The sequence below is a fragment of the Scyliorhinus canicula genome, chromosome 5, assembly GCF_902713615.1.
Source record: "Scyliorhinus canicula chromosome 5, sScyCan1.1, whole genome shotgun sequence".
Taxonomy (NCBI): Eukaryota; Metazoa; Chordata; class Chondrichthyes; order Carcharhiniformes; family Scyliorhinidae; genus Scyliorhinus; species Scyliorhinus canicula.
In genome coordinates, this window is record NC_052150.1 from 112,037,858 (window position 1) to 112,062,101 (window position 24,244).

Consider the following 24,244-nt stretch of genomic DNA (forward strand, 5'->3'; position numbering starts at 1 on the left):
CCTGAAAATTTGTCATACCATATGTTTTAAAAATGCATCAGAATTTCATTTTTTCTTCCTTTTTAAATTTCTGCTCATCAAGGTGGAAATTATTAGTATCTGGGAGTGGAATAACTTTTTTCAATTTTGGCAGAATCCTGGGGGTGGGAGTTAGAACTAGCCATATAAATACTGTGGTTAGAAGAAGTCAGCTGGGAATTATGTGGTGAGAAATTCACCTCCAGACTCCCTGCCTGTCCACCACCAATAAGGTACAAGTCAAGAGTGTGATGGGATGAGTGCAGCTCCAACAATATTCAAGAAGCTTGACACCATCCAGGACAAAGCAGCCCGCTTGATTTGCACCCCATCCACCAACTTAAATTTGTGCGCTCGACCACAGGCACATAGTGTGCCGTTTACTGCAACAACTCACCAAGACTCCTTCAGTAGCGCCTTTCAAGCTCGTAACCTCCATCACCTCGAACAAGGCAACAAACACATGGGAACACCACCAGCTGCAAATCCCTCTCCAAGCCACAGCATCTTTATTTGGAGTTTTATCACGGTTCCTTCACTGTTGCTGGGTTAAAACCCTATTACTCTCTTTCTAACAGCACTTTGGGTGTAACTGCATCACAAGGACTGCAGCGGTTCAAGGCAGCGACTCGCCAACACCTTCTCAAGGTCAATTAGAGAAGTACAAAAATGCTAGCTTAGTCAGTGACGCCGACACTCCGTGAAAGAATAAATAACAAAAACATTCTCTACAAGGAATCTTAACAAGGTGAGATGCTGGAAATTGAAATAAAAACAGAAAATGTTAGGCATAGTCAACAGTTTAGGCAGAATTGGCAGATAGACGAAATGGAGATAATGTTTCTGGTCGATTAGGCAGGAAGTTGGGGCAGCATGGTAGCACAGTGGTTAGCACAGATGCTTCACAGCTCCAGGGTCCCCGGTTTGATTCCCGGCTTGGATCACTGTCTGTGTCGAGTCTGCACGTTCTCCTCCGGGTGCTCTGGTTTTCTCCCACAGTCCAAAGATGTGCAGGTTAGGTGGATTGGCCATGCTAAATTGCCCTTAGTGTCCAAAAAAGGTTAAGTGGGGTTAGAGGGATAAGTTGGAATTGTGGGCTTGGAAGGGGTACTCTTTCCAAGGACCGGTGCAGACTCGATGTGCTGAATGGCTTCCTTCCGCACTGTAACTCTATTAACTTATTCCAGTTCCGAGAGAAAGTTAAGATGTAACGGATGTAAAGCGAGAGGAATAATGTGATAATGGAAAGGTTTGCAAAAGGTGTTGGTAATGGGACTGTAACAAGACAAAACAGTAGGTTGTGAGGAGATATAAATAGGAAATACAGAATCATCACCAACAGTTCAGGCAGCTGATCAATGTAGCTCAAGGCTCCTTGATTGAAAAAAGGCTTGCAGACTTTCTATTGGAACACAACCTTTTGCTCTGGAGTCAGACATACTAAGATCTTTCCTCCGCTACATCCTGATTAGATGAGAAGAGACTCGAGCAGTTATATGGAGTCCATAAAGCAGGAACCCGACTGATTCTCTTTGCACGCTTGTATTGCTGCTCCCCCCTCTGCCGCTGCACCAGTGTCTTTGCAAATCCCCGTCAACCAGATAACCCAGACAGCTGAAGTCAATGTTGAGATAATGCAGTCTGAACCATCATGGTTCACTAATTCATGTCATCAGAACTGCCCTATTCAGATTCTCTGCAGCTGTCTGTCTCATTTGGCGTCGTCCTTGGGGTTTGCACTTCATAGAAGCACAATGGCTACGCAAAAGCACTTATAGATAGCCACAAAGGGTAAGCACCAGAGTATAATTTAATATTTGTAGCAGCGTTGATTGTATAACATTTCCCTTGTTTGTTTTTGCTGAAGATAAGAGTAATAATGATAATTGGGTAGAGGTGAAATTGGTGAACGCACATAATGAGCAGTCTGATGTATCGTAAATCATGGAAGGTACATAATGTGATTGATTTTTGATTTATTTATTGTCATATGTACGCAGTACAGCGAAAGTATTTTTCTGCGGCAAGAAAACGTACACGGTAGATAAAGAAAACCATCCCTCTGGTGTCTGATGGCAGAGACCATCTCTAAAAGTGCTCCTTCAATTAAATGGTGACAAATATCCATGCCAGTGCAGCAGTCTATAAGAAACCATTGGTCTCATTCCTGTTCCCCCTTCTTTGATAGCCTCCTCAGTTTGTCCCCTCTCCTGGTAGGTAGCAGTTCTCCTCACACATTAGCCAGATTATGGAAGCGCGAGGTAAATTACAAGCTGTTGACATCTTTTCAAGGCAGCTTATGACAGTTAAGTCGTCTAAATGTCTGCTTCAGGATCCAATGGTATGCTCAATGATTTTCCTGGTGGTGGAGTGGCTCTCATTGTACAAGTGCTCAGCTGCTGTATGGGGTTACTCAGGCAAGTCACAAGACAAGGAGTCAAAGAGTACACCATCACCTTATTACCAACTATGGACATTGTGACCAGTGGGACTAATGGGCTGTCTCTATCAATATTGTGGAAGCTCCCTGGATAGCAGGCAGCAGAGATGGTACTGCTATGATTACAAACAAGCTGCACATAGAGGGAATGAAATTCCTTCCTACTCTTGAACACCTGACAATAAATAAGTGGCCCACATGGCCACGTGTGCAGTCAATGGCTTCCAGAATCCTTGAGCTCTCTGCCTCTGGTCTTCTTTAAGTCAGAGTTTATATGCATAATCTTCTTGGAGATCCTATCCACTTTTTCAAAAAATAAATTTAGAGTACCCAATTCAATTATTCCAATTAAGGGGCAAATTAGCGTGGCCAATCCACCTAACCTGGGCTGTGGCGGCGAAACCCACGCAAACACAGGGAGAATGTGCAAACTCCACACGGTCAGTGACCCAGTGCCGGGATCGATCCTGGGACCTCGGCGCCGTGAGACAGCAGTGCTAACCACTGCGCCACCGCGCTGCCCTCCAGATCCTCTCCACTTTGAGCAGGCAGTTACGGTGTCGATGGTAGCCATGATGTGGAGATGCCGGCGTTGGACTGGGGTGAGCACAGTAAGAAGTCTTACAACACCAGGTTAAAGTCCAACAGGTTAGTTTCGAATCACTAACTTTAGGCGCACAGCTCCTTCCTCAGGTGAATCTCCACATCTGGTCTTCTTTGACAACAGAGAATAATATATAGCCATTCCTCAGAAGAAATGGGAGAAGCTGCAGCCTCCTTTAACAGAAGTTCCAGTTGCATCAAAATTAGCGCTACTTTGATCTGATCATCTCACGCAATGCTGCCCTGGCTGTGGTGCAACATCTGAGTTTCTGTTCTACAAGGCGAAAGAGTTCAGTAATGATCTCTCTGTTAAGTCATGTAAATGCAAGAACAATGCTCTCTGAAGACCCTTAGTGGATTGTGCCTCCTATCGTCTCTTCTACAGAGGCTGGTGCTGCTTGGTGTACCTCATCTTTTCCTCCCACTTTTCACTCCCACTGGCAAGCCTGCAGCAGATTTCTCATGATCAAAACATTCCCTTTCTCGTGGTAACATCTATAAGGTGACCATTAAGGTACAGTAACACAGCACTTACTCTTTTTGGGTGGAGTCCTGAGAAAATGTCAACGAAAAATATTCATAGAATTTAAAACATTTTATTTAGGGGTTGTGGCCTTCATTAGCTAGGCAGCATTCATTGCCCATCCTTAATTGCCCTTGACAAGGTGGTGATGAGCTGTCTTCTTGAACTACTACAATCCATGTGGTGTAGGTCATTGTTAGAAGTTATTAAATCATGCATTATCCACCAAAATGTTTTGTAATGTCTTTAATGTCTGCAAGCAGACAATTACTTGCCAAACATCCCCTTAACAATTCCCTGGGCAGCCATTCCTATCAGGCAGTTCAACTCCTTACTAAGCTGATACCTTTCACTAAATTGGGGATAAATTGATAATACAGTTTAAGATCCCAATTCTGGCAATCTCAAAGGCTTTTTTTAGCAACTTTAGTATTCAGCATACGTCACCTCCACTATAAACACATTTATTATTTTCTCAATACTATATCACTTAAATTTATTTATTTTCAACCTATTACTTTGTTGCTTTCTCTCTATTCTCATTTGTGATAAGCTATATTGTGATATTGCAGCCTGGGCAGGAAATCAGATGTCATCATCTTTGATTGATGCACAATTTTACAGCAAGAACAAATCTCAAAAAGCTACAAATTCATTCTAAATACAATCACATTACTAGCATGACAGACTTTGGATTGGATCAAATGCTGAAATCATTCGCATAAACAGCAAGTGGTTAATCTTGAAGGTGGCTGCTCGGATCAGTATTGGCATTGTTGCTCACCTTCAATCAATATTCTAGATGAAAGTGGTGAAGAAAGAGTCCACAAGTTCGTGGTTGTCATAGATAAACATGTGGTTGTAAGAACACACATTCACCATGCAGTTATGTGTTTGAAGTTACTAAATGATGGCATAAAATGAATGACAGTGAATGAATTTGAAGATAATGATGCATGTCACTTGTTTTTCCAAAAGTACATAAGGTAATTGCAAGCATTTGTTATTTAGAAGAAAGAAAATAAGGTATTTGCGTTTTGCTTTTGCACCTGCCACAACCTCAGGTTGACACCAAGTCCTTTACAGCCAATTAAGTATTTTGAAATGAATTAAAAAATAGTGAAATATTGAGATCAGCTTGTGCACAGTATAGTCCCACACCAGTAATGTGATAAATGATTAGATAATTTATTATAGTGATGGTAACTGAGAGTTTGATATTGACCAGGATACCAAAAGCACACAAGTATCAACCAAGGTCCACTAAAAGACTTGTTTCTTGGGGATCAGTTTGTGGGATTGAAGGAGCTGGGAGCGAAGTATGGGCTGGAGCAGGGGGAAATATTTAGATTTATGCAGGTTCGAGACTTGCCAGAAAGGAGATACAGAGCTTCGTGGTAGAGACGGCTTCCAGATTGCTGGAGGAGGTGCTGACGACAGGGGCACTGGAGAAGGGGGTAGTATTGGCGGTTTACAGGGCTATTTTGGAGGGGGAGAAGGTGCCGCTGGAAGGGATCAAGGCAAAGTGGGAGGAAGAGTTGGGAGAGGGTATGGAGGAGGGATTCAGGTGTGAGGTGCGCCGGAGGGTGAATGCCTCCACCTCGTGTGCGAGGTTGGGCTGATACAGCTGAAGTTGGTGCATAGAGCACACCTTTACAAGGGCGAAGATGAGCCGGCTCTTTGTGGGGGATAGAAGCTATGTGTGAACGTTGTGGAGTAGGGGCCCGCAAACCACGTTCATACATTCTGGTCCTATCCAAAGCTGGAGGATTACTCTATAATCTCCAAAGTGGTGCACGTGAAAGTGGACTCGAGCCCTCTGGAGGTCATATTCGGGGTGTCGGACCAGCCGGGGTGGAAACAGGTGCGTAGGCAGATGTGGCCTTTACCTCGTTGATCGCCCGAAGGCAGATCCTATTGGGGTGGAGATCAAGCTCTACCCTGTGCTCTGGCATGGCGGTGGGGACCTGCTGGAATTCTTGATGCTTGAAAAGGTCAAATGTGAACTGAAGGGAAGGATGGAGGAGTTCTACAATTCACGGGCAATATTCATTATACACTTTCGAGAATTGGATTATATCGAACATTATTGGGGGGGGGGGGGGGGATTGAGGGGAGGGGTACTGTGTGTTAATGGTGACTCTGGGTGATTCCTGATCCCTTTTGTCATTTGTTTATGTTAACATGCGGGCTAACGTTTGAGGTTTGGTGGAAGGATGGGATCGTTGTTATTAATATGGGGATTGACATTACATTCATCACTGATTATTGTTGGCTGTAAATTTGGGAGACAATGTGAAAAAGGAGAATAAAAATATCTTCAAAAAAAAGTATCAACCAAGGTCCTGTGCTCAAATCTCTGGAGTTGATTTGATACAATGAATCTTTAGATTCAGAAATGAGACTGCAACTGACACAGAAAATATGGATTCAAGTTCCAATGCAGGGGTTTCTTGAAGTTGAACCGTTCTAAACTGAATTAGAATATCTTGTTTAGGTGGACTAGATATCCCATTTTTAATTTGCAATTCAGTAAATGTTCTAAATTAGTAGTGAAGCGTTGCTCTAATAGTGGTTATTTTATGGTGGGCATTACTGTAACTGGAATTATCGCATGGTGGAAAGTAAACATTTAAGTAACTTGCACAAGATTCTTATATAATTTTAAATTATAAATTTGAATAATTTAAGATTTTAAATAATGAGCTACTGTATATTTCTACACTATGTAGACTATGCTGCAGCATGTCTGAATATATTATCCAAGTCTTTATTTGCTTAGAAATGACAGAAAATGAACTGTAATCTGAACAGTACTAGTTCAATGAACTTTAAAATACAGCAATCCATTGTTGTGAAAATCCAGTTCGTAATTTTTATGTTTTCAAATATAATTTTTAGTTTTAGGAATTAAAGATTTAACTGCAGATAAATGGGGGCATATTTTGAGAAGCTGATGGTTAAACCTAAAATGAATGCGGTTCAAACAAGTCTGGAGTTAATTATTTAAAAATGACCTAGTTTATCTTCAAGGTCAGAATTCTAAATGTAAACACTAATCACTGGATGGACCATTTCTGGACCTCTTGGTAGAGAAAGGATGTTTACTGTCACCTCCATAGAGTAAGCTAAAATTCAGCAATTCTGGGAAAGTGGATCATAAAACTCCATTAGAGATAGAAACTATTTATATGGGTTACATGCTCAAAGAGTTGTGTTGAAGGTAAATAATTGGTTTGCGTTTCTGTTCGAGTTGATTTCGAAGCATCACATGTCATCATACTGATGCTGTGGGGGTAGGATATTCTTTTCTTTATGTTAAGTGGGTCACAGTTGCAATTTTGCTTTGGTGTAGATTTCATCTCACTGTATTGAGTGTGCCAATTGAGATGTTTATTAGTCAGGCCTCCACATTAAGCACAGAAAATACTGACTTTATTGTTCCCTGTGAGGAATGTGGGTCATGTTGTAGCCACCTGAGTTGGCCACTTCCCCAAACAAAATGGAGTATCACAAAGACAGCAGGGAAAAATGGACAGTCTACCCAAACAAGCAGTTTTGCAGAGTTCCTGTGTATTCTGCTGCAAAGAAAGCAGGACAGCACTGAAACCAGCAGCCATGCATATTAATGAGCGATCCCCAGGAACAATTAGCTACAACAATTAGCTGCATTTGAGACACTCAATAGCAAGTCAGACTCCTCGGCGCCAACGGGAGTCCGAAACAAAGGAGACAAACAAGCCAGAAAGAACCGCCCCAGCGATCGAGAAACAGCCCCAGTATTGGGGAATTCAAACCAATCGATGGTATGGGATCCAATCGATAGAAGTAAGCTCGGGGGTCCGCCCAAAAGGGCGCGAAGCCCCTGGAACCAATAAAAAGACAGGTCCCAAAGGTCAGTTCGCTTTCTAGGCCGGCCCTCCCCAGCAGAACATCTTAGCAGCTCTCGAGAGAACTTGACCGTACAGAAGGAGGGGCCCTGTGCCAACTGCTGCACCATCAAGTAAGTGTCCAGTCAATGCACGCTACGAGATAGATGCGCCTGACCCCTTAGTCCATACCAGCTGGAAGCCTGCAGACTCAGGATCGAGCAAGAGGCCATTGTTCCCTGACCCACGGGTCCCTTATCCAGATAAGTATTGGCCTGTTATGGTAGGAATAGCCTAGTATTTTAGCATTATATGCATGAGTAGCGATTAACTGTGTATTAATAAACGTGTTTTGATTTGAACCTTACTAATTGGTGTATTGAGTCATTGATCTGAGCTTGAACCTCGTGGTGGTATCATAAGGATACCTGGCAACTCTAGAGCTAAGTAATAAAACAGAGCCAATTGAGTGTAAAGCGCACTCACCAGAACGAGCAACAATGTTAAACTCAGTTTGAATTTTGTGACAGAAATAGCAGCAGAAAGATTTGCCTAGTTTTCATCAAGAGAAAGAAATTAACAGTGGTCCTCGCGGAGCCTTGGGGCAGAAAGAAGTCAGCAGAGCTCCCTGGAAGTTTTGAGATGGCAGTTGGCTATCTGCCAGCAACATGAACAAGGAGCAGTGGTATCCACAGTTCTGAGGTATCAATATTGACCAGGAAAGGATCTGAACTAGCTTTGTGAATACTGTGGCTACAAAAGGCCCGGGATCCTACGGCAAGTAGCTCACCGCCTGACTCCCCAATGTCTGTCCACAATCTAAAGGCACAAGTCAGAAATGTGACGGAATACTCTCCACCTGCCTGGATGAGTGCAGCTCCAACAACATTCATGAAGCATAACATAATCCAGGACACCTGGAATACTGTGCACAGTTTTGGTCCCCTTAACTAAGGAAAGATATACTAGCATTGGAGATCAGTCCAGGAAGGTTCACGAGGTTGATCTCGGGTATGGAGGAATTTTCTTATGAAAAGAGGTTGGGAAGGTTGGGCCAATGCTCATTAGAGTTTAGAAGAATGAGAGGGGACCTGATCGAGACATCTAAGATTCTCAGGGGGCTTCACAGGGTAGATGCTGAGAGGTTGTTTCCTCTGGTGTGAGAGTCGAGGGCCAGAGGGCATAATCTCAGAGTAAATGATCACCCATTTAAGACATAGATAAGGGGGAATTTCTTCTCTCAAAGGACATTCAATCTGTGGAATTCTCTACCGTGGAGACAAGATCATTAAGTGTGTTCAAGGCTGATATAGGCAGATTTTTAATCAGCCAGGGAATCGAGTTATAGAGATAAGGTGGGAAAGTAGAGTTGAGGATTATCATTTCAGATCAGTAATTATCTGATTGAATGGCAGGGCAGACTCGATGGGTCAAATGGCCTACTTCTGTTCCTGTGTCTTGGTTATGGACAAAGCAACCTGCTTGATTGGCACCCTAGCCATAAACATTCCTCCCTCCACCATTGATAGACAGTGGTGGCAGCTTGTAGAAAGTACAAGATAGCCCGCAGGAGCTCACTAAGGCTCCTTTATATAACACCTTGAAAACCCATAACGGCAACATGCCATCCAGAAGGACAAAGTCAGCCAAGCCACTCACTATCCTGACTTGCAAATAGGCTGCTGTTTTCCAACTGTCTCTGGGTCAAAATCCTGGAATTCTCTCCCATACAGCACCGTAGGTGTACCTAGACCTCACGCACAGCAGCTGTTCAAGAAGACAGCTCACAACTACCTTCTCAAAGGCAATAAATGCTGGCCCAGCCAGCGACATCCACATCCCATGAATGAATAAAAAACGTTGCAGGCCCACTTAGCCAGAAAATTAATTTAAAAATTTCATTTACAGGACACGGGTGTTGATGGCAAGGCCAACATTTATTGCCCATCCCTAGTTGCCCTTCAGAAGGTGGTGCTGAGCTTCCTTCTTGAACCGATGCAGTCCCTGCGGCGGCATAAGGACACCCACAGTGCTGTTAGAGAGGGAATACCAGGATTTTGAACCAGCGACAGTGAAGGAACGGTGATATATTTCCAACTCAGAATGGTGAGTGACCTGGGAAGGAACCTCCAGGTGGTGTTGTCCTTCTAGATGGTAGTGGACATGAGTTTGGTAGGTACTATCTTAAGGATTCTGGGTGAATTCCTGCAGTGCATCTTGTAGACAGTGCACACGGCTTCCACTGTTCATCAGTGCGGGAGGGATTGCATTTTGTGGAAGGGATAGTAATCAAGCAGGCTGCTTTGTCCTGATGGTGTTAAGCTTCTTGAGTGCTGTTGGAGCTACACTCATCCAGGCAAGTGGAGAGTATTCCATTACACACCTGACTTGTGCATTGTAAATGGTGGAAATGGATTGCTTCAGCAACTGAGTTAGGAATGGCGCTGTACATTGGGCAGTCTTCTTTTGCTGGAAGGAAGGTCTTTGATGAAACAGCTGAAAATGGTTGGGTCTAGGACACTCTCCTGAGGAACTCCTGCAGCGATGACCTGGAGCCGAGATGATTGACCTTCAACCACCACAACCATCTTCCTTTGTGCCAACTATGACACCAACCAGTCGAAAGTTTTCGCCGATTCCTATTGATTCCAGATTTGCTCGGGCTCCTTGATGCCATACTCGGTAAAATGCTGCCTCAATGTCAAGGGCAGTGACTTTCACCTCACCTCTGGCATTCTGCTCTTTCGTCACCTCTGGCACTCTGCTCTTTCGTACATGTTTGAACCAAGGTGGTAATGGAAGGATCTCCAAGAAATATTATTCTGTAGAATAGCTGGAATAGCACGGAGGAGAATTAAAGTGACTTCTAGAGGGCAATGAATGAACCTGCAGGTGGTGTTGTTCTGCTAGATAGTAGTGGTCATGGTTTGGAAGGTCCTACCTAGGGAACCTTGGTGAACAGATTCCTGTTTAAAATGGCAATTCTTTGTTTGTTGGGGGGGGGGGGGGGGGGGGGGAGGCATGCGGCAGGGCGGGTAAGGGAGGGTTAAAAAACAGAACTAATAGCCTAAGTAATTATAAACAATCGTCTTAAGTTAATAGTGCTTGCTTTGTTTAATTCTTCCACACAATATTTTTGTTTAAAAACATGAAATCTTTTGGTGTAGTTCTGTCAGTTAATTATGGTGGTGATGCTCGAAATCCTCTTTAAATGTTAAGGGTCCTTAATAGGATCATATTACGTCACTTAAATAGCCAAACAAAATCATAATTATTGAATGTTTGACCTCAATTTGATATCATATTTGAATTATGGTTTTGTGGGCAAAAACAGCCCCATAGCACACTTTTCATGCGCAAGTTTAGACAGTGAAAGGGCCTACAAGCTTTCTGCAGTCCTCACCCATACTCCATGTTGTCGCATTCTGAGTGAGGATCACAGAGTAGCAATCAGGAGGGGAACTGTTATTTTTGCACAAATTAACAGATGCTTAATTATTTTGTGCAACGTTACTACTGATGCACAGATTTGTTTCATAATATCAGAATTGGGGGCAGTACAGTGGCGCAGTGGTTAGCATTGCTGTCTCAGTGCCGAAGACACAGGGTCGATCCCGGCCTCAGGCCACTGTCCGTGTGGAGTTTGCACATTCTCCCCGTTTGCGTGGGTCTCACCCCCGCAATCCAAAGATATGCAGGTTAGGGGAATTGGCCATGCTAAATTGCCCCTTACATGGAAAAAAAAAACATTGGGTCTCTAAATTTCTAAACAAAAACAAACATCAGAATTAATCTTTGTATCTGTCTTACTGAAGGACAATATTCTGTCTGGACTAAAGATTAGGTGAGACTTTGGACTCTTGATCCCAGCCATAATTTTTACAATAGCAGATCAAAGAAAAATAAAAGCAACACAACAAAATGGACATTACTTTGACTTTATCATTTCAACACTTTTAGATAAATTACCCACAATTTCACGCACGTTAAGAATTTAATATTGTGAAAGCAATTTATGGAATTTTGCTAAATAATAATCTTTATTATTGTCATAAGTAGGCTTACATTAACATCGCAATGAAGTTACTGTGACAATCTCCTAGTCGCCACACTCTGCGCCTGTTTAGGTACACAGAGGGAAAATTCAGAATGTCTCATTCACCTAACAGCACATCTTGCGAGACTTATGGGAGGAAATCACAGCACCCAGAGGAAACTCATGCAGACACAGGGAGAACGTGTAGACTCCGCACAGATAGTGACCCAAGCGGGAATCAAACTTGGGACCCTGGCGCTGTGAAGCAACGATGCTAACCACTGTGCTACCATGCCGTCCATAAAACTCATGGTATAGAATGTTTCATTTCCTCTACCAACCCCACCGATTCATCCCGAGTGCATTATACAGGTACTAATAGTCCTCGTCATTTATCTTAAAATGGCAATTGTCCCTAATTGGGAAAGAGAGTGAATGTTGTCAGATTATTTGACTGTAAGGGAACCCAAAATCCAGCTCAATCCAGTTTTCAGCTGATGTCACACACAAACAGTTGTCAGCAGGATTCACTGAACACTGATATGACAAATATTTTTTCTTTCTACCCAAGTGAAAGGGAGGCCAACTGTCCTGGCTGAGATCTTTAAATAACTTGACACAGGCCAGATATCGAACCTGGAATATTCCGATTTATAGCACTTCGTGCTACATCAGGTGTTGATTTCATCTACCAATTTATCAGGGAAGCTTGAACAAGTACTTTATCATAGACAACAGTATTTCAAAACATGTTTTGAATGTTTCTGTTTGGTTTCACTCATTAAACTCATCTGCAACTTTCCACAGGGAAATGGCACACAGGGATGTTATGCCCTGAATTACAGATCAGTGTGACTAGATGTCAGAAACAAACTGGACCATTGATTATTTGCTACTCTGAATGAGCTTTACTTAATGCAGAACTCTTAAGTACTCCAATGGATTACTGTTGTTTATCTTTGTGACCTGTTGTTATACTACATTGACGTCCAAAGTGACAAGGAAGAATTAATCCTCCTGTAGGAGCAAAAAGGATTATCTTCCTTAATTACATCAAATCCATAGTGTAAATGTGTGTGGCAGTTCAATAAACAGAATCAATCTACTTTTACAAAGTAATGTTTCTGCACAGAATCAGATTTTAAGAGGTTGCTGATAACAATTTACTATGTTTATGACTATAATTAAGTACTAATGAAGCCAGAACTTTAAGCAGCAGTTGCAAGCTCATAAAACAGCTACCTGACTACATTTTCATTGTCTCCAGGACTTTTACATGTAGCACATTCTGTTCTCAAATCTTCTGATTTTGGTCTTTTTTTGCAATGAGTGCCTGCCGTCGCCGCCTTGCTCGAGGAGGAATCGGTTCCTAGGAAACAATTACGAAAATTACATTCCAACGTAATATACATAATATTTTTAGGTAAAAATAATCTGTTTTCCATGGTAAACACAAACCTCAGCTTTTCTCCATCAGACTGGTTCCCCTTTTTCTTTTCTGTCCTCTACTCCGCTGTGAAAGAAACAGATATGTCCTTATAAATTGGCTACAATATAGTTTTCAGTAATTTTTTGTGTGACTTGAATGTTTCAAAATTAAATTCTGTTGGTTGCAACACCAGCTAATTACTGGAGTGTAATGCCTCGTGAATAAATCAGCTTAAACACAAAAACATCATAATTCTAAGAAAACTGATCGAGTCCTATCCAGCTGCTGTCCCCCTTGAGCACAAACTATTATTTCAGGTTGCCAATCATTTAATATAACCCCAACAATTACTAAATTGCAAAGGTCAACAGAAAACCAATATGCATGAAATATTGTGAGAAATTCTTCTATTTGGTCCACTGATAACAGCTCCAAATCAACTGAGGTACTAGCTTCCAGTAACGCTCAACTTTCACAGGAAAAGGGCCTCTTGGATATTTCCTTTGTATTTTAAAATCGAATAGAGAGCCTGCTAAGCAGTATAGGATTCTCTTTCCCAATAATTAATGTAATGTAAAAATCATTAAAACAGCAGTTTAAAATTTATCTGTTCTCAACAGCTGTCCCCAATGATAGAACATTTGATCTCTTTTCATCATCTTTCATTCAAAATTACACTACAGAGAAATTGGTCCCACTCCTCTTGCTGCCAATACTTTTGAGTATCAACTCTTTCTTTTTAAAGTGTAATTCTAGTTTATTTACCCATTGGATACATACTAACTTAAAATATCAACAGTCCAAAATACAGTTGACACAATCATCCTTGACAGTGTTTTGTGATTTTCTATACCACAAGTTCAAGTCTATTTTTTAAAAAGCTTATGCTCTAATTTTCACAATAATATTGGTAATCAGTTTCTCTTCATGCCCATAAAGGAAAGACACTACTTTCAAACCCAGAAGGCTTTCTTTCCAATCTATGCCTGCCTGTTCACTAACATCTCCTCAGCACTCCTAACTCTGTACCATGATCTTGTTTGCCCGTACCTGGTTTGTCACTCTAGCAAGTACCCCGCGGGGCAGCACAGTGGCATTATGGTTTGCACTGCTGCCTCACTGCCAGGGATCCAGGTTCAATTCCAGCCTCGGGAGACTATGTGGAGTTTGCACGGTCTCATCCTGTCTGTGTGCGTTTCCTCCGGGTGCACCGGTTTCCTCCCACAGTCCAAAGATGAGCAGGTTAGGTGGATTGGCCATGCTAAATTGCCCCTCAGTGTCCAAAGATGTGCAGGTTAGTTGGGGTTATGGGATAGGGCAGGGGAGTGGGTCAAGGTAAGGTGCTCTTTCGGAGGGTCGATGCAGACTCAATTGGCCTAATGGCCTCCTTCTGTACTGTAGGGATTCTATGCTGTCTCTCAACCTTAGGAAGGCTCCTTTAAGCTTACTCCCCACCCTATTCAGTGACAAGGAGATATACAGCAGGCTAATAAGACACAGACACTTGCGTGCACTTGTACACACATAGAAAGGAAAAGTGGAAGATAAACAGGAAAATACAGTGAAGTAAACAAAGAATTAGAGAATGAGTAATAAGCAAAGTAAGATAATGAAGTAAGATTTTTGTTGAGCTTAGTTTAGTTTTGAGTGATACTATGGGACACGAACAAACTGAATGCAATTGGGAAGTGGGTACTTTGCAGAAATTATTTTGTGTGCTCCCACAACAGTTTGCTTGCATCTGTGCTGCTGTTTTATTAGGTGAGTGCCACTTGATTATTCTTCATTACTGTCTGCTCCAGTCGGAATCCTGTTTTACCAGCAGAATATCTACTATTTTTAGTTTAAGAATGTGAAAACACTAAGAATAATAAAGAACTTGCCTCATAGCACCTCATCATATCCCCAGGCTATCTCAAAGCATTTTAAAACCATTGCTACTTCAGAAATAGTTATTGCTTTGTAAGCAACCCCATGGCTGCACATGTATGTCCAGAAAATATATTTTAATACTGTTGGATGAAGTAAGTATGTTGGCTAGGATGCCAAGTGAACTTTCTGCTCTACTTCAAATACATCTGTAATGACCTGAACAGATAATACCTGGGTTAAATGTGTCATCCATCGGTGGTTTTATACCCCAGAGAAAACAGTTATGCTCCAATGCTAACTCTTTCATAAATCATATTGCCATGACATTTGTAAATCATTTGGCATTGGTAGAACACAACTCTCAGTGAACACTTGAAATCTTCCCTGAGCATTGTATTGGTGAGTGCAGACATGGAGGGTCCCAGATTGCATGACAGCACAGACATAATGGAGTAGAAACGCAGTATAAACTCGTTTTACTGTTTGGGCTGCTGTTCAGGCGTCACCCAGAATAGGGCATGGATTCCCCATGCACTGATGCGAGCTGCAAGGAAAAACTTTGTACCTTAATATTTTGCTGTAGTAGTAACCTAACCCTCAGAGGAAGAGGGTGTTGTAAAGATTTGTTGATGTCTCACTGAGAGGTCTGGACAATTTTGAGTTTGAACACAAATTATTTATTGTTAACCCAGAACTATGTGCATATTCAGGTGTGTACATATCCAAAGTACTGCCATACATGGGTTCTACTTCCATGTTGCTCTTTCCAGACTCTACTGCACCAACCCATCATGTGACTCTTTACATTATATCTGAGCAGTACTGTTCTTCAGTCTCACATTAACGCTTGCTCTGCCAGGCATCCTTGTACCACAATGGTATGTTGCTACCGCTTAAAGGCATACAACAGAGGAAGGCCAGACAAGAGCAAAAGCTAGTAATGAGGTGAGTGAAACTCAAAATGTCATTGTGGGCAAAGTGGAAGATTGATTCCATTGCTGTGCAAAAGAACAAAAGGATGGAGACTGACAATTCTCTCCTGAATAACCAAAGGAGATGGGAGAAACGCGGTTAGGGAAATGAGGAGTAGGATGCTTCACTGGAAGAGTCAACTAAGTAGAAACTAGAACATTACTTAAAAAGGATGGGATAAGTATTTGAAAAGGAAGATTTTGGGGAAATGGAGATTCATGACACAATGCCAGCATTGGGGCTGCATGGCTTCCTTGAGTGCCGTAATGTCGATCATTCTGTGCAAACTTTCCTTTAAGTACAAGTCCAGGGAATGGCTTAAAAAGTTGTTGAACTTAGAAATGTTGTTGAGCTGAGTTTAGTACAATGTGCCCTGTGAGACATGCTGCAAGCAGGAAGGTTGCTGCCCTTTATGTGTTCACTTGGTCTGGCTTACTCAGTGTGTGCGTACCAATTCTTATGTGTAATTTCCAAGTAAAAATTGACTAATGAGGGGAAAATGAGTTACCAGTTTTTCTACTAATGACTGAATTTCGCTGACTTTTGTTAGTTGCTGGCTGAATCAAAGTTCCTACCACATCTGACTCCTCACCACCCTACCAACTGTTTCCTCTCTTCCTCACCAACTTGCAGGAGGCCCCCTGGTAATCAGAACCTTCCATACAAAACCTTCTACCATAAAATCACAAGCAAAGGTACTCAACTATGGGGGACTCGGCCTTTTTATAGTTGTGACGGTCACATCATACCAGTAAAGATAATTGGGCAGTGGACTCCATAGGAACATAGGAATTAAGAACATGAGGAGGCAATTCAGCCCTTCAAGCCTGTTCTGCCATTCAATCAGATCATGGCTGATCTCTTCTTGGACTCAAATCCACCTCCTTACCTGTTCCCCATATCCCTTTAACCCATTGTTCATTAAAAATATGCCTATCGCCTTCTTGAAACTATTTAATGACTCAGATTCCACCACACTATGGGGCACCGAGTTCCACAAATTCACCACCATTTGTGAGTAGTTCTCTCTTCATACATCAACCCTTTCATCCCTGGAATCAATCTGGTGAACATCCTCTGAACTGCCTCCAATGCCACCACATTCTTCCTCAAATAAGGAGACCAAAATTAGACACAATACTCCAGATGTGGTCTCACCAACACCCTATACAATTGCAACAATACTTCTCTACTTTTATACTCCAGTTCTTTTGCAATAAACACTAACATTCCATTTGCTTTTTAATTACATGTTGTATCTGCATACCGACTTTCTGCGATTCATGAACAAAGACGCCAAGGTTCCTCTGCCCAGATGCATTTTGAATCTGCTTTCCATTGAGATAATAATTTACCTTTCTATTTTGTTGGTCAAAATGAATAACCTCACAATTATCTACATTAAACTCCACTGCCAAATTTTGGCCTAATCTCCTAGCCTATCTATGTCCGTCTGTAAAATTGTTATCTCCTCTTCACTGCCTGCTTTCCCACCTCTTGTAGTATCATCCACAAATTTTGCTATGTTACACTCTGTCCCTGCTTGCAGATCATTCATATAGATTGTAAACAGTTGAGGGCCGAGGACTGACCCCTGCGGCAACCCATTAGTTACAGTTCACCAGCCAGAGAAGGGCCCATTTAGCTTGACACTTTCTGTCAGTTAGCAAATGCTCAATCCAATCTAATACTCTACCCTCCGTCCCCTGCGATCTCACCTTCTGGAACAGTCTTTCATGCGGCACCTTGTCAAAAGCCTTCTCGATGTCTAGAGATACCACATCCACAGGTTCCCACCTTGCTGTTTACGTCCTCAATAAACTCAAGTAATTTTGTCAAGCATGACTTACCCTTCAAAAAACCATGGTGACAATGGCGGGTTGAGTTTTGTCTTTCCAAATGTTGTCATCTCCACCTTAATGATTGATTTCAGCAACATCCCATCACAGAGGTCAAGCTAACCAGTCTATAGTTTCCTACTTTTTGCCTCTCTCCCTTTTTTTAATAGGGGCCTGACATTAATGTGTTTCCAATCCACCGAGACTCTTCCAAAATCCAGAAAATTCTGAAATATCATAACCAATGCTTCCACTATCTCTGCTGCTACCTCCCTTAATACCCTAGTGTACGGACCATTAGGTCCCGGAAACTTATCTGCCTTTGCTGAGCACGGTGGTACAGTGGTCAGCACGGTTGCTTCACAGCTCCAGGGTCCCAGATTCAATTCCGGCTTGGATCACTGTCTGTGCGGACCCGTGTCTACGTGGGTTTCCTCTGGGTGCTCCGATTTCCTTCCACAGTCCAAAGATGTGCAGGTTAGGTGGATTGGCCATGATAAATTGCCCTTAATGTCCAAAGAGGTTAGCTGGGGTTACTGGGATAGGGTGGCTGTGTGGGCTGAAGTAGGGCGCTCTTTCCAAGAGGCGGTGCAGAATTGATGGGCCGAATGGCCTCTTTCTGCACTGTAAATTCTATGATTCAATCCCATCAGTTTATTCAATATCATATCCATCGTATAAGGATGTCCGGGCAGACCAAGGGTTAATGTGGGACTGGAGAACAGCACCACTCATGGTATGATAGATTCACATGACTGTAGACTGCGTGTTGCAAGACTGAAAGGAGCTAGCATGGAGATAGGGCACATGCAAAGCAGAGTCTTGGATATGTATACATTTATGGGTTACCAATAAATGATTTATATATAACCTCACAAGTCTCCATACCCTGAGTGAGACACCAACAAGCTTACAACTTGTGGTTGCAGGTGAAAGATGGACTCCGAAATCCCAGGTCAGTCAAAGAAGGAAAAACTAAAGAAACTGAAGTTTGACCTGATGGAAATGTGCCTAATTTGAAGGCATAGTTGGAGAACGCCTAAAAATAAATTGAAGATACAGTTAGAGATGGCCTAAATTAAATACTCCATTGCAGATGTGGAGGCTAAGGACTGATTGCCAGATCTGATTGAATGCAGAGTCAAGGGGCCTAGTTTAGCACAAAAAAGACTCAGCAAAATTTAAAAAGGGGTAAACGGCTGAAAAGCCGAAGAATATACTCTGCAGGTGAAAAGAGGAACCTGAATAATCAGAGTCAAGAGACCTAGCCAATCACAAGAATGTTGAGTAAAACACAGTTACAAAGCTAAAATTAACTTTTAAAATAGGCAGCAATCATAATGACCACACCCAGAGCACAGCTGCAAGAAAGCTGTAGCAATGGATCCAAAACTGGCAGCATGACACTTCATGGTTGAGATGGACAGATGTGTAAAAAGGTTTTTACAATGGCAGGTGGGGTTTAAAAATCACCTTCCAGTTAATTCTCAGACTTGGTAGGTCAGGAAGCTGGCCAAACAGCTTGCTATGATGTTTCCTGGATAATGGATTAGTTTTTTGTTTAAAAGTCCCTGTTGGCCAAAAGCTGACAAAACATGGGAAGAATTGAGAGAAGACACAAAAACAGCAGCTGTGGAGCCATTTTGAAGAGACAAATTTTTAAAGCGATATTCAACTATTATGAAAAACAAACGTCGATAGAAAATTAAAACCACCAAAACTAGTTACGGTTTAGGCAAGACCAAAAAGACCCAAAATTGGGGATCTTGAACAATTTTCTTTTTGATTGCAGGAGCACATCAGGATTAAGGACAAGTTAATATATTTTTACACTTCCTTGTTGTATTTGTGGATGAAGTAATCTTAAAACAAGATATAAAAGAAGCCTCAAGCACTTTCGGTGAGATGTTAAAAGACCACAAGACATAGGAACAGAATTAGACCACTCGACCCATCGTGTTGTCTTCGATTTCCCGACTGCCTCTCCTGACTGGCTCTCCATTTGCACTATTTTTAATCTCTCGACTGCCTCTCCACTCGCGCAGTTTTTAATCTCCCGATTGCCTCTCCACTCGCAATGCTTTCAATCTCCATACCAGCCCCCTCTCGTGTTGATTTTGATCTCCCGACTGCCCCGCTTCTTGCACCATTTTCAATCTCCCGATTGGCTCTCCACTCACATTGTTACTGATCTCTTGACTGGCTCTCCATTCGCGTCTTTTAAAAAAAATTATTTTTATTGAAATTTTCAAAAACATATCAAAAACAGAAAATAACAACAAGAAAACAGTATTAACAACAACAAAAAGAAAAACACACTAACCCCCAAAACCAACCAAAACCCCCAAAATCAAACCCGGTAACTACAAAAATAAGAAATAGATAAACACCCGGCATATTCAATAAACACATATACACATTTCTCCCTTCTCCCGAAACAACCCCCCCCCCCCCACCGTTGCTGCTGCTGCCGGCCTATTTTCCTACCGTTCTGCCAGGAAGTCCAGGAAAGGCTGCCACCGTCTAAAGAACCCCTGTACTGATCCCCTCAGGGCAAATTTCACCTTCTCCAATTTGATGAACCCCGCCATATCATTGATCCAGGCCTCCACGCTTGGGGGCCTCGCATCCTTCCATTGAAGCAAGATCCTACGCCGGGCTACTAGGGACGCAAAGGCCAGAACACCGGCCTCTTTCGCCTCCTGCACTCCCGGCTCCACTGCAACCCCAAAAATTGCAAGTCCCCAGCCTGGCTTGACCCTGGATCCTACCACTCTCGACACCATCCTTGCTACCCCCTTCCAAAACTCCCCAGCGCTGGGCATGCCCAGAACATATGGGTGTGGTTCGCTGGGCTCCCCGAGCACCTAGCACACCTGTCTTCGCCCCCGAAAAACCTACTCATCCTCGTTCCGGTCATGTGAGCCCTGTGCAGCACCTTGAACTGTATGAGGTTAAGCCTCGCACAGGAAGAGGAGGAATTCACTCTTTCCAGGGCATTTGCCCACGTCCCCTCCTCAATCTCCTCACCCAGCTCCTCCGCCCATTTACCCTTCAGCTCCTCCACCGAGGCCTCATCCACCTCCTGCAAGACGTGGTACAAGTCCGAAATCCTTCCCCCTCCAACCCACACGCCCGAGAGCACTCTGTCCCGTACCCCACGTGGGGGCAGCAGAGGGAACCTCTCACCTGCGCCTGGCAAACGCCCTAACCTGCTGTACCTAACATGTTCCCCGGGAGGAGCCCAAACTTCCCCTCTAACTCACCCAGGCTCGCACACCTCCCATCCACAAACAGGTCCCTCAACCTCCTAATACCTACCCTGTGCCAGCCCAGAAACCCGCCATCGATGCTCCCTGGAACAAACCGGTGGTTCCCCTGTAGCGGGAACTCCATCGAGCCCCCCACCTCCCCCCTATGCCGTCTCCATTGCCCCCAAGTTTTGAGGGTAGCCACCACCACCGGGCTCGTGGTGTACCTCGTTGGAGGGAGCGGCAACGGCGCCGTTACCAGCGCCTCCAAGCTAGTGTCCACGCAGGACGCCATCTCCATCCTCTTCCATGCTGCCCCTGCCCCGTCCATTACCCACTTACGCACCATCGCTGCGTTGGCGCCCAATAGTACCCACAGAGGTTGGGCAGCGCCAGACCCCCCCCCCGCCTCCCCTCACCCCCCCCATCCCCCCCCCCCCCCCCCCCCCCCCCCCCCCCCCCCCCCCCCCCCCCCCCCCCCCCCCCCCCCCCCCCCCCCCCATCCCTGCCCCGCTCCAAAACACCCTTCTCACCCCTCGGTGTCCCATGCGCCCATACAAACCCCGTAATACTCCTGTTGACCCTCCTAAAAAAAGGCCTTTGGGATAAGGATGGGGAGGCACTGGAACAGGAACAAAAACCTTGGGAGCACCGTCATCTTGATGGACTGCACCCTCTCCGCCAGCGACAACATGTCCCATCTTTTAAACTCCTCCTCCATTTGCTCCACCAGCCTATTGAGGTTAAGCTTGTGAAGGCCCCCCCCCCAGCTCCTAGCCACCTGGACTCCCAGGTACCGAAAGCGCCTCCCCACCCTTTTCAGCGGGGCCTACCAATCCCCTCCTCTTGATCCCCCGGGTGCATGACGAACAGCTCACTCTTACCCAGGTTGAGCTTGTACCCAGAAAAGCCCCAAATTCTCTAAGGATCTGCATCACCTCCGGCATTCCCCCCCACTCGGTCCGCCACATAAAGCAACAAGTCATCTTCGTATAATGACACTCAGTGCTCCTCCCCACCCCACACCAGACCCCTCCAATTCCTCGACTCCCTCAACGCCATGGCCAGGGGATCAATTGCCAACGCAAAGGGGACAGGGGACACCCCTGCCTCGTCCCCCAGTAAAACCTAAAGTACTCGATCTCCTCCTATTCGTGGCTACGCTCGCCATCGGGGCCTCATATAACAGCCTCACCCAACTGACAAACCCCTCCCCGAACTCAAACCTTTCCAGCACCTCCCACAAGTACCCCCACTCAACCCTATCAAAGGCCTTCTCTGCGTCTAATGAAATGAAAATCGCTTATTGTCACGAGTAGGCTTCAATGAAGCTACTGTGAAAAGCCCCTAGTGCTACCACTATCTCCGCCTCCTCTTCTACCGCTGGCATCATTATAACATTCAGAAGCCTACGTATATTGGTGTTCAGCTGCCTTCCCTTCACAAACCCCGTCTGGTCCTCATGAATGACCCCCGGCACACAGCCCTCTATCCTTGTGGCCAAGATCTTCGCCAACAGCTTGGCATCCACATTTAACAACGAGATCGGCCTATATGATCCACACTGCAGGGGGTCCTTGTCCCGTTTAAGGATCAAGGAAATCAGCGCCCGTGACATAGTCGGGGGCAAAGCCCCCCCCTCCCTTGCCTCGTTAAAGGTCCTAACCAACAGGGGGCCCAACAGGTCTGCATACATTTTGTAAAATTCGACTGGAAACCCATCCGGACCCGGCGCCTTGCCCAACTGCATGCTGCCTATCTCTTTGAGCAGCTCCTCCAGCTCAATCGGCGCCCCCAGCCCCTCCACCTGTCCCTCCTCCATCTTCGGAAATCTCAGCCTATCCAAAAAGCGCCCCATTTCCCCCCCCTCCACCAGGGGCTCGGACCGGTACAATTCCCCATAAAAGTCCCTGAAGACCCATTAATGTCCACCCCCCTTCGCACCACATTGCCTCCCCTATCCGTCACTCCACCAATCTCCCTGGCCACCATTCGTGTCATTTTTGATCTCCAAGAACATTCCAAGCTGCGAGCCATGATTAGCACAATTACTGAACTAAAAGAAGACTTTGATGGGGACAGAGCTGTCTAACAACAAAACCAAAATGAAGGCCAAAGACAAAGGTCTGCTGCAGGTGGATAAAGAAAATAAGATCAAAATATGTAAATCTGACACTGAAGTTCAAGGAGCTAGAAGAAAAAGCACAGAGAACGGATGAGTTGTTGAAAAATGGCATGGCTGAGATGAAAATCAAGAACCCAGAATGTCAAGAAAGTTGAACAGAATTAAAGAGTGAAAGTTTGAAGGATAGCATACAGGAATTTGGCTCTGTGAAAGGAAAACTGTTCAGCTAGAAAACCAACTTTCACGCACAAAGGATGTTTGATGATACGTTGAAATTTAATTGTGAAAAGAGCAATAAAATTCTTGAACTTCATCCAATTTAAAGAACATGAAAGTTGAGATGTGCAGTATGGAAGAGCAAATTCAGACTTTAAAAGTAGAAAAGGAAAATTCTAAGAAGCAGGCTGAGGATTTAATGGGAAAATTCAAAGAATCAAAAGGTATCGTCTGTGACCATGGAAGAAAGACTTTGAAAGGAACTGAATGCCCAGGTGAAGCAATTAAGCAGGTATAAGGATGTCACAGGTAACTGTGAAACAAAGACAACTGAACTCACCAGAGTAGTTGCTGAGCTGAATGACAAGATTCAAGACACAATTCATAAGCTGAAAAGAATTGGAAACTTACAAAGTAAACATATTTGGCCGAAATTCTGCAACAAGCGGAAATGAAGGTTCCATTTTGGAAATATCAACATCCAGGAATAACATGGAAAATAAAAGAATCTCCAAGAATGAACAGAGTGGTGTAGTACAAGGATGTTCGGGCACAGCATGGGTTAACGTGGGGCTGGAAAATAGTACTGCCCATGGTCTGATGTGGAGCATAACACTGTGTTTAGCAGTCTGGAAGGACCCATCATAGAGACAGCAATACATGCATCTGAATACGTTGGATATGTATATAGTTATTAGTTGCCAATCAACACTTTCTTTTTAACCATATAAACCTCCAGACTCTTAGTGAGACAGCAAATAACCTTATAACAGATACTATATTTTTAAAACGAGAGCAACGGTAAAACATCATATGCTCCCAAAATAGTTTCCAGAAAGCCATGTGACTTTTGCTTTTTGGTTTCTGGACAGAAACAAAACATGTGGGAAGTTAATTAAAAATACAAAGGGGTCTTCCAGGTGCAAATTGTCTGCCCCTCATTATATCAATGGAAGAGATTTAAAAGACAATGACTATCACATCTGTCTGCATCATGGAAATGGAATGTCAAATAAGAGCTTTCAATGCACTAACCATAACTGGTAAACGGA

General features: G+C 43.7%; 1 protein-coding gene across 1 annotated transcript in view; it reads right to left on the minus strand.

Moving 5' to 3' along the window:
• The window catches only part of phf14 (PHD finger protein 14), a 303,809-nt gene that overhangs the window by 102,765 nt on the left and 176,800 nt on the right, over positions 1-24,244 (minus strand). The window contains 4 exon segments of the mRNA XM_038796438.1: positions 12,732-12,820; positions 12,823-12,858; positions 12,944-12,969; positions 12,972-13,002. Of these exon segments, the coding sequence (XP_038652366.1) occupies positions 12,732-12,820; positions 12,823-12,858; positions 12,944-12,969; positions 12,972-13,002 (182 nt within the window).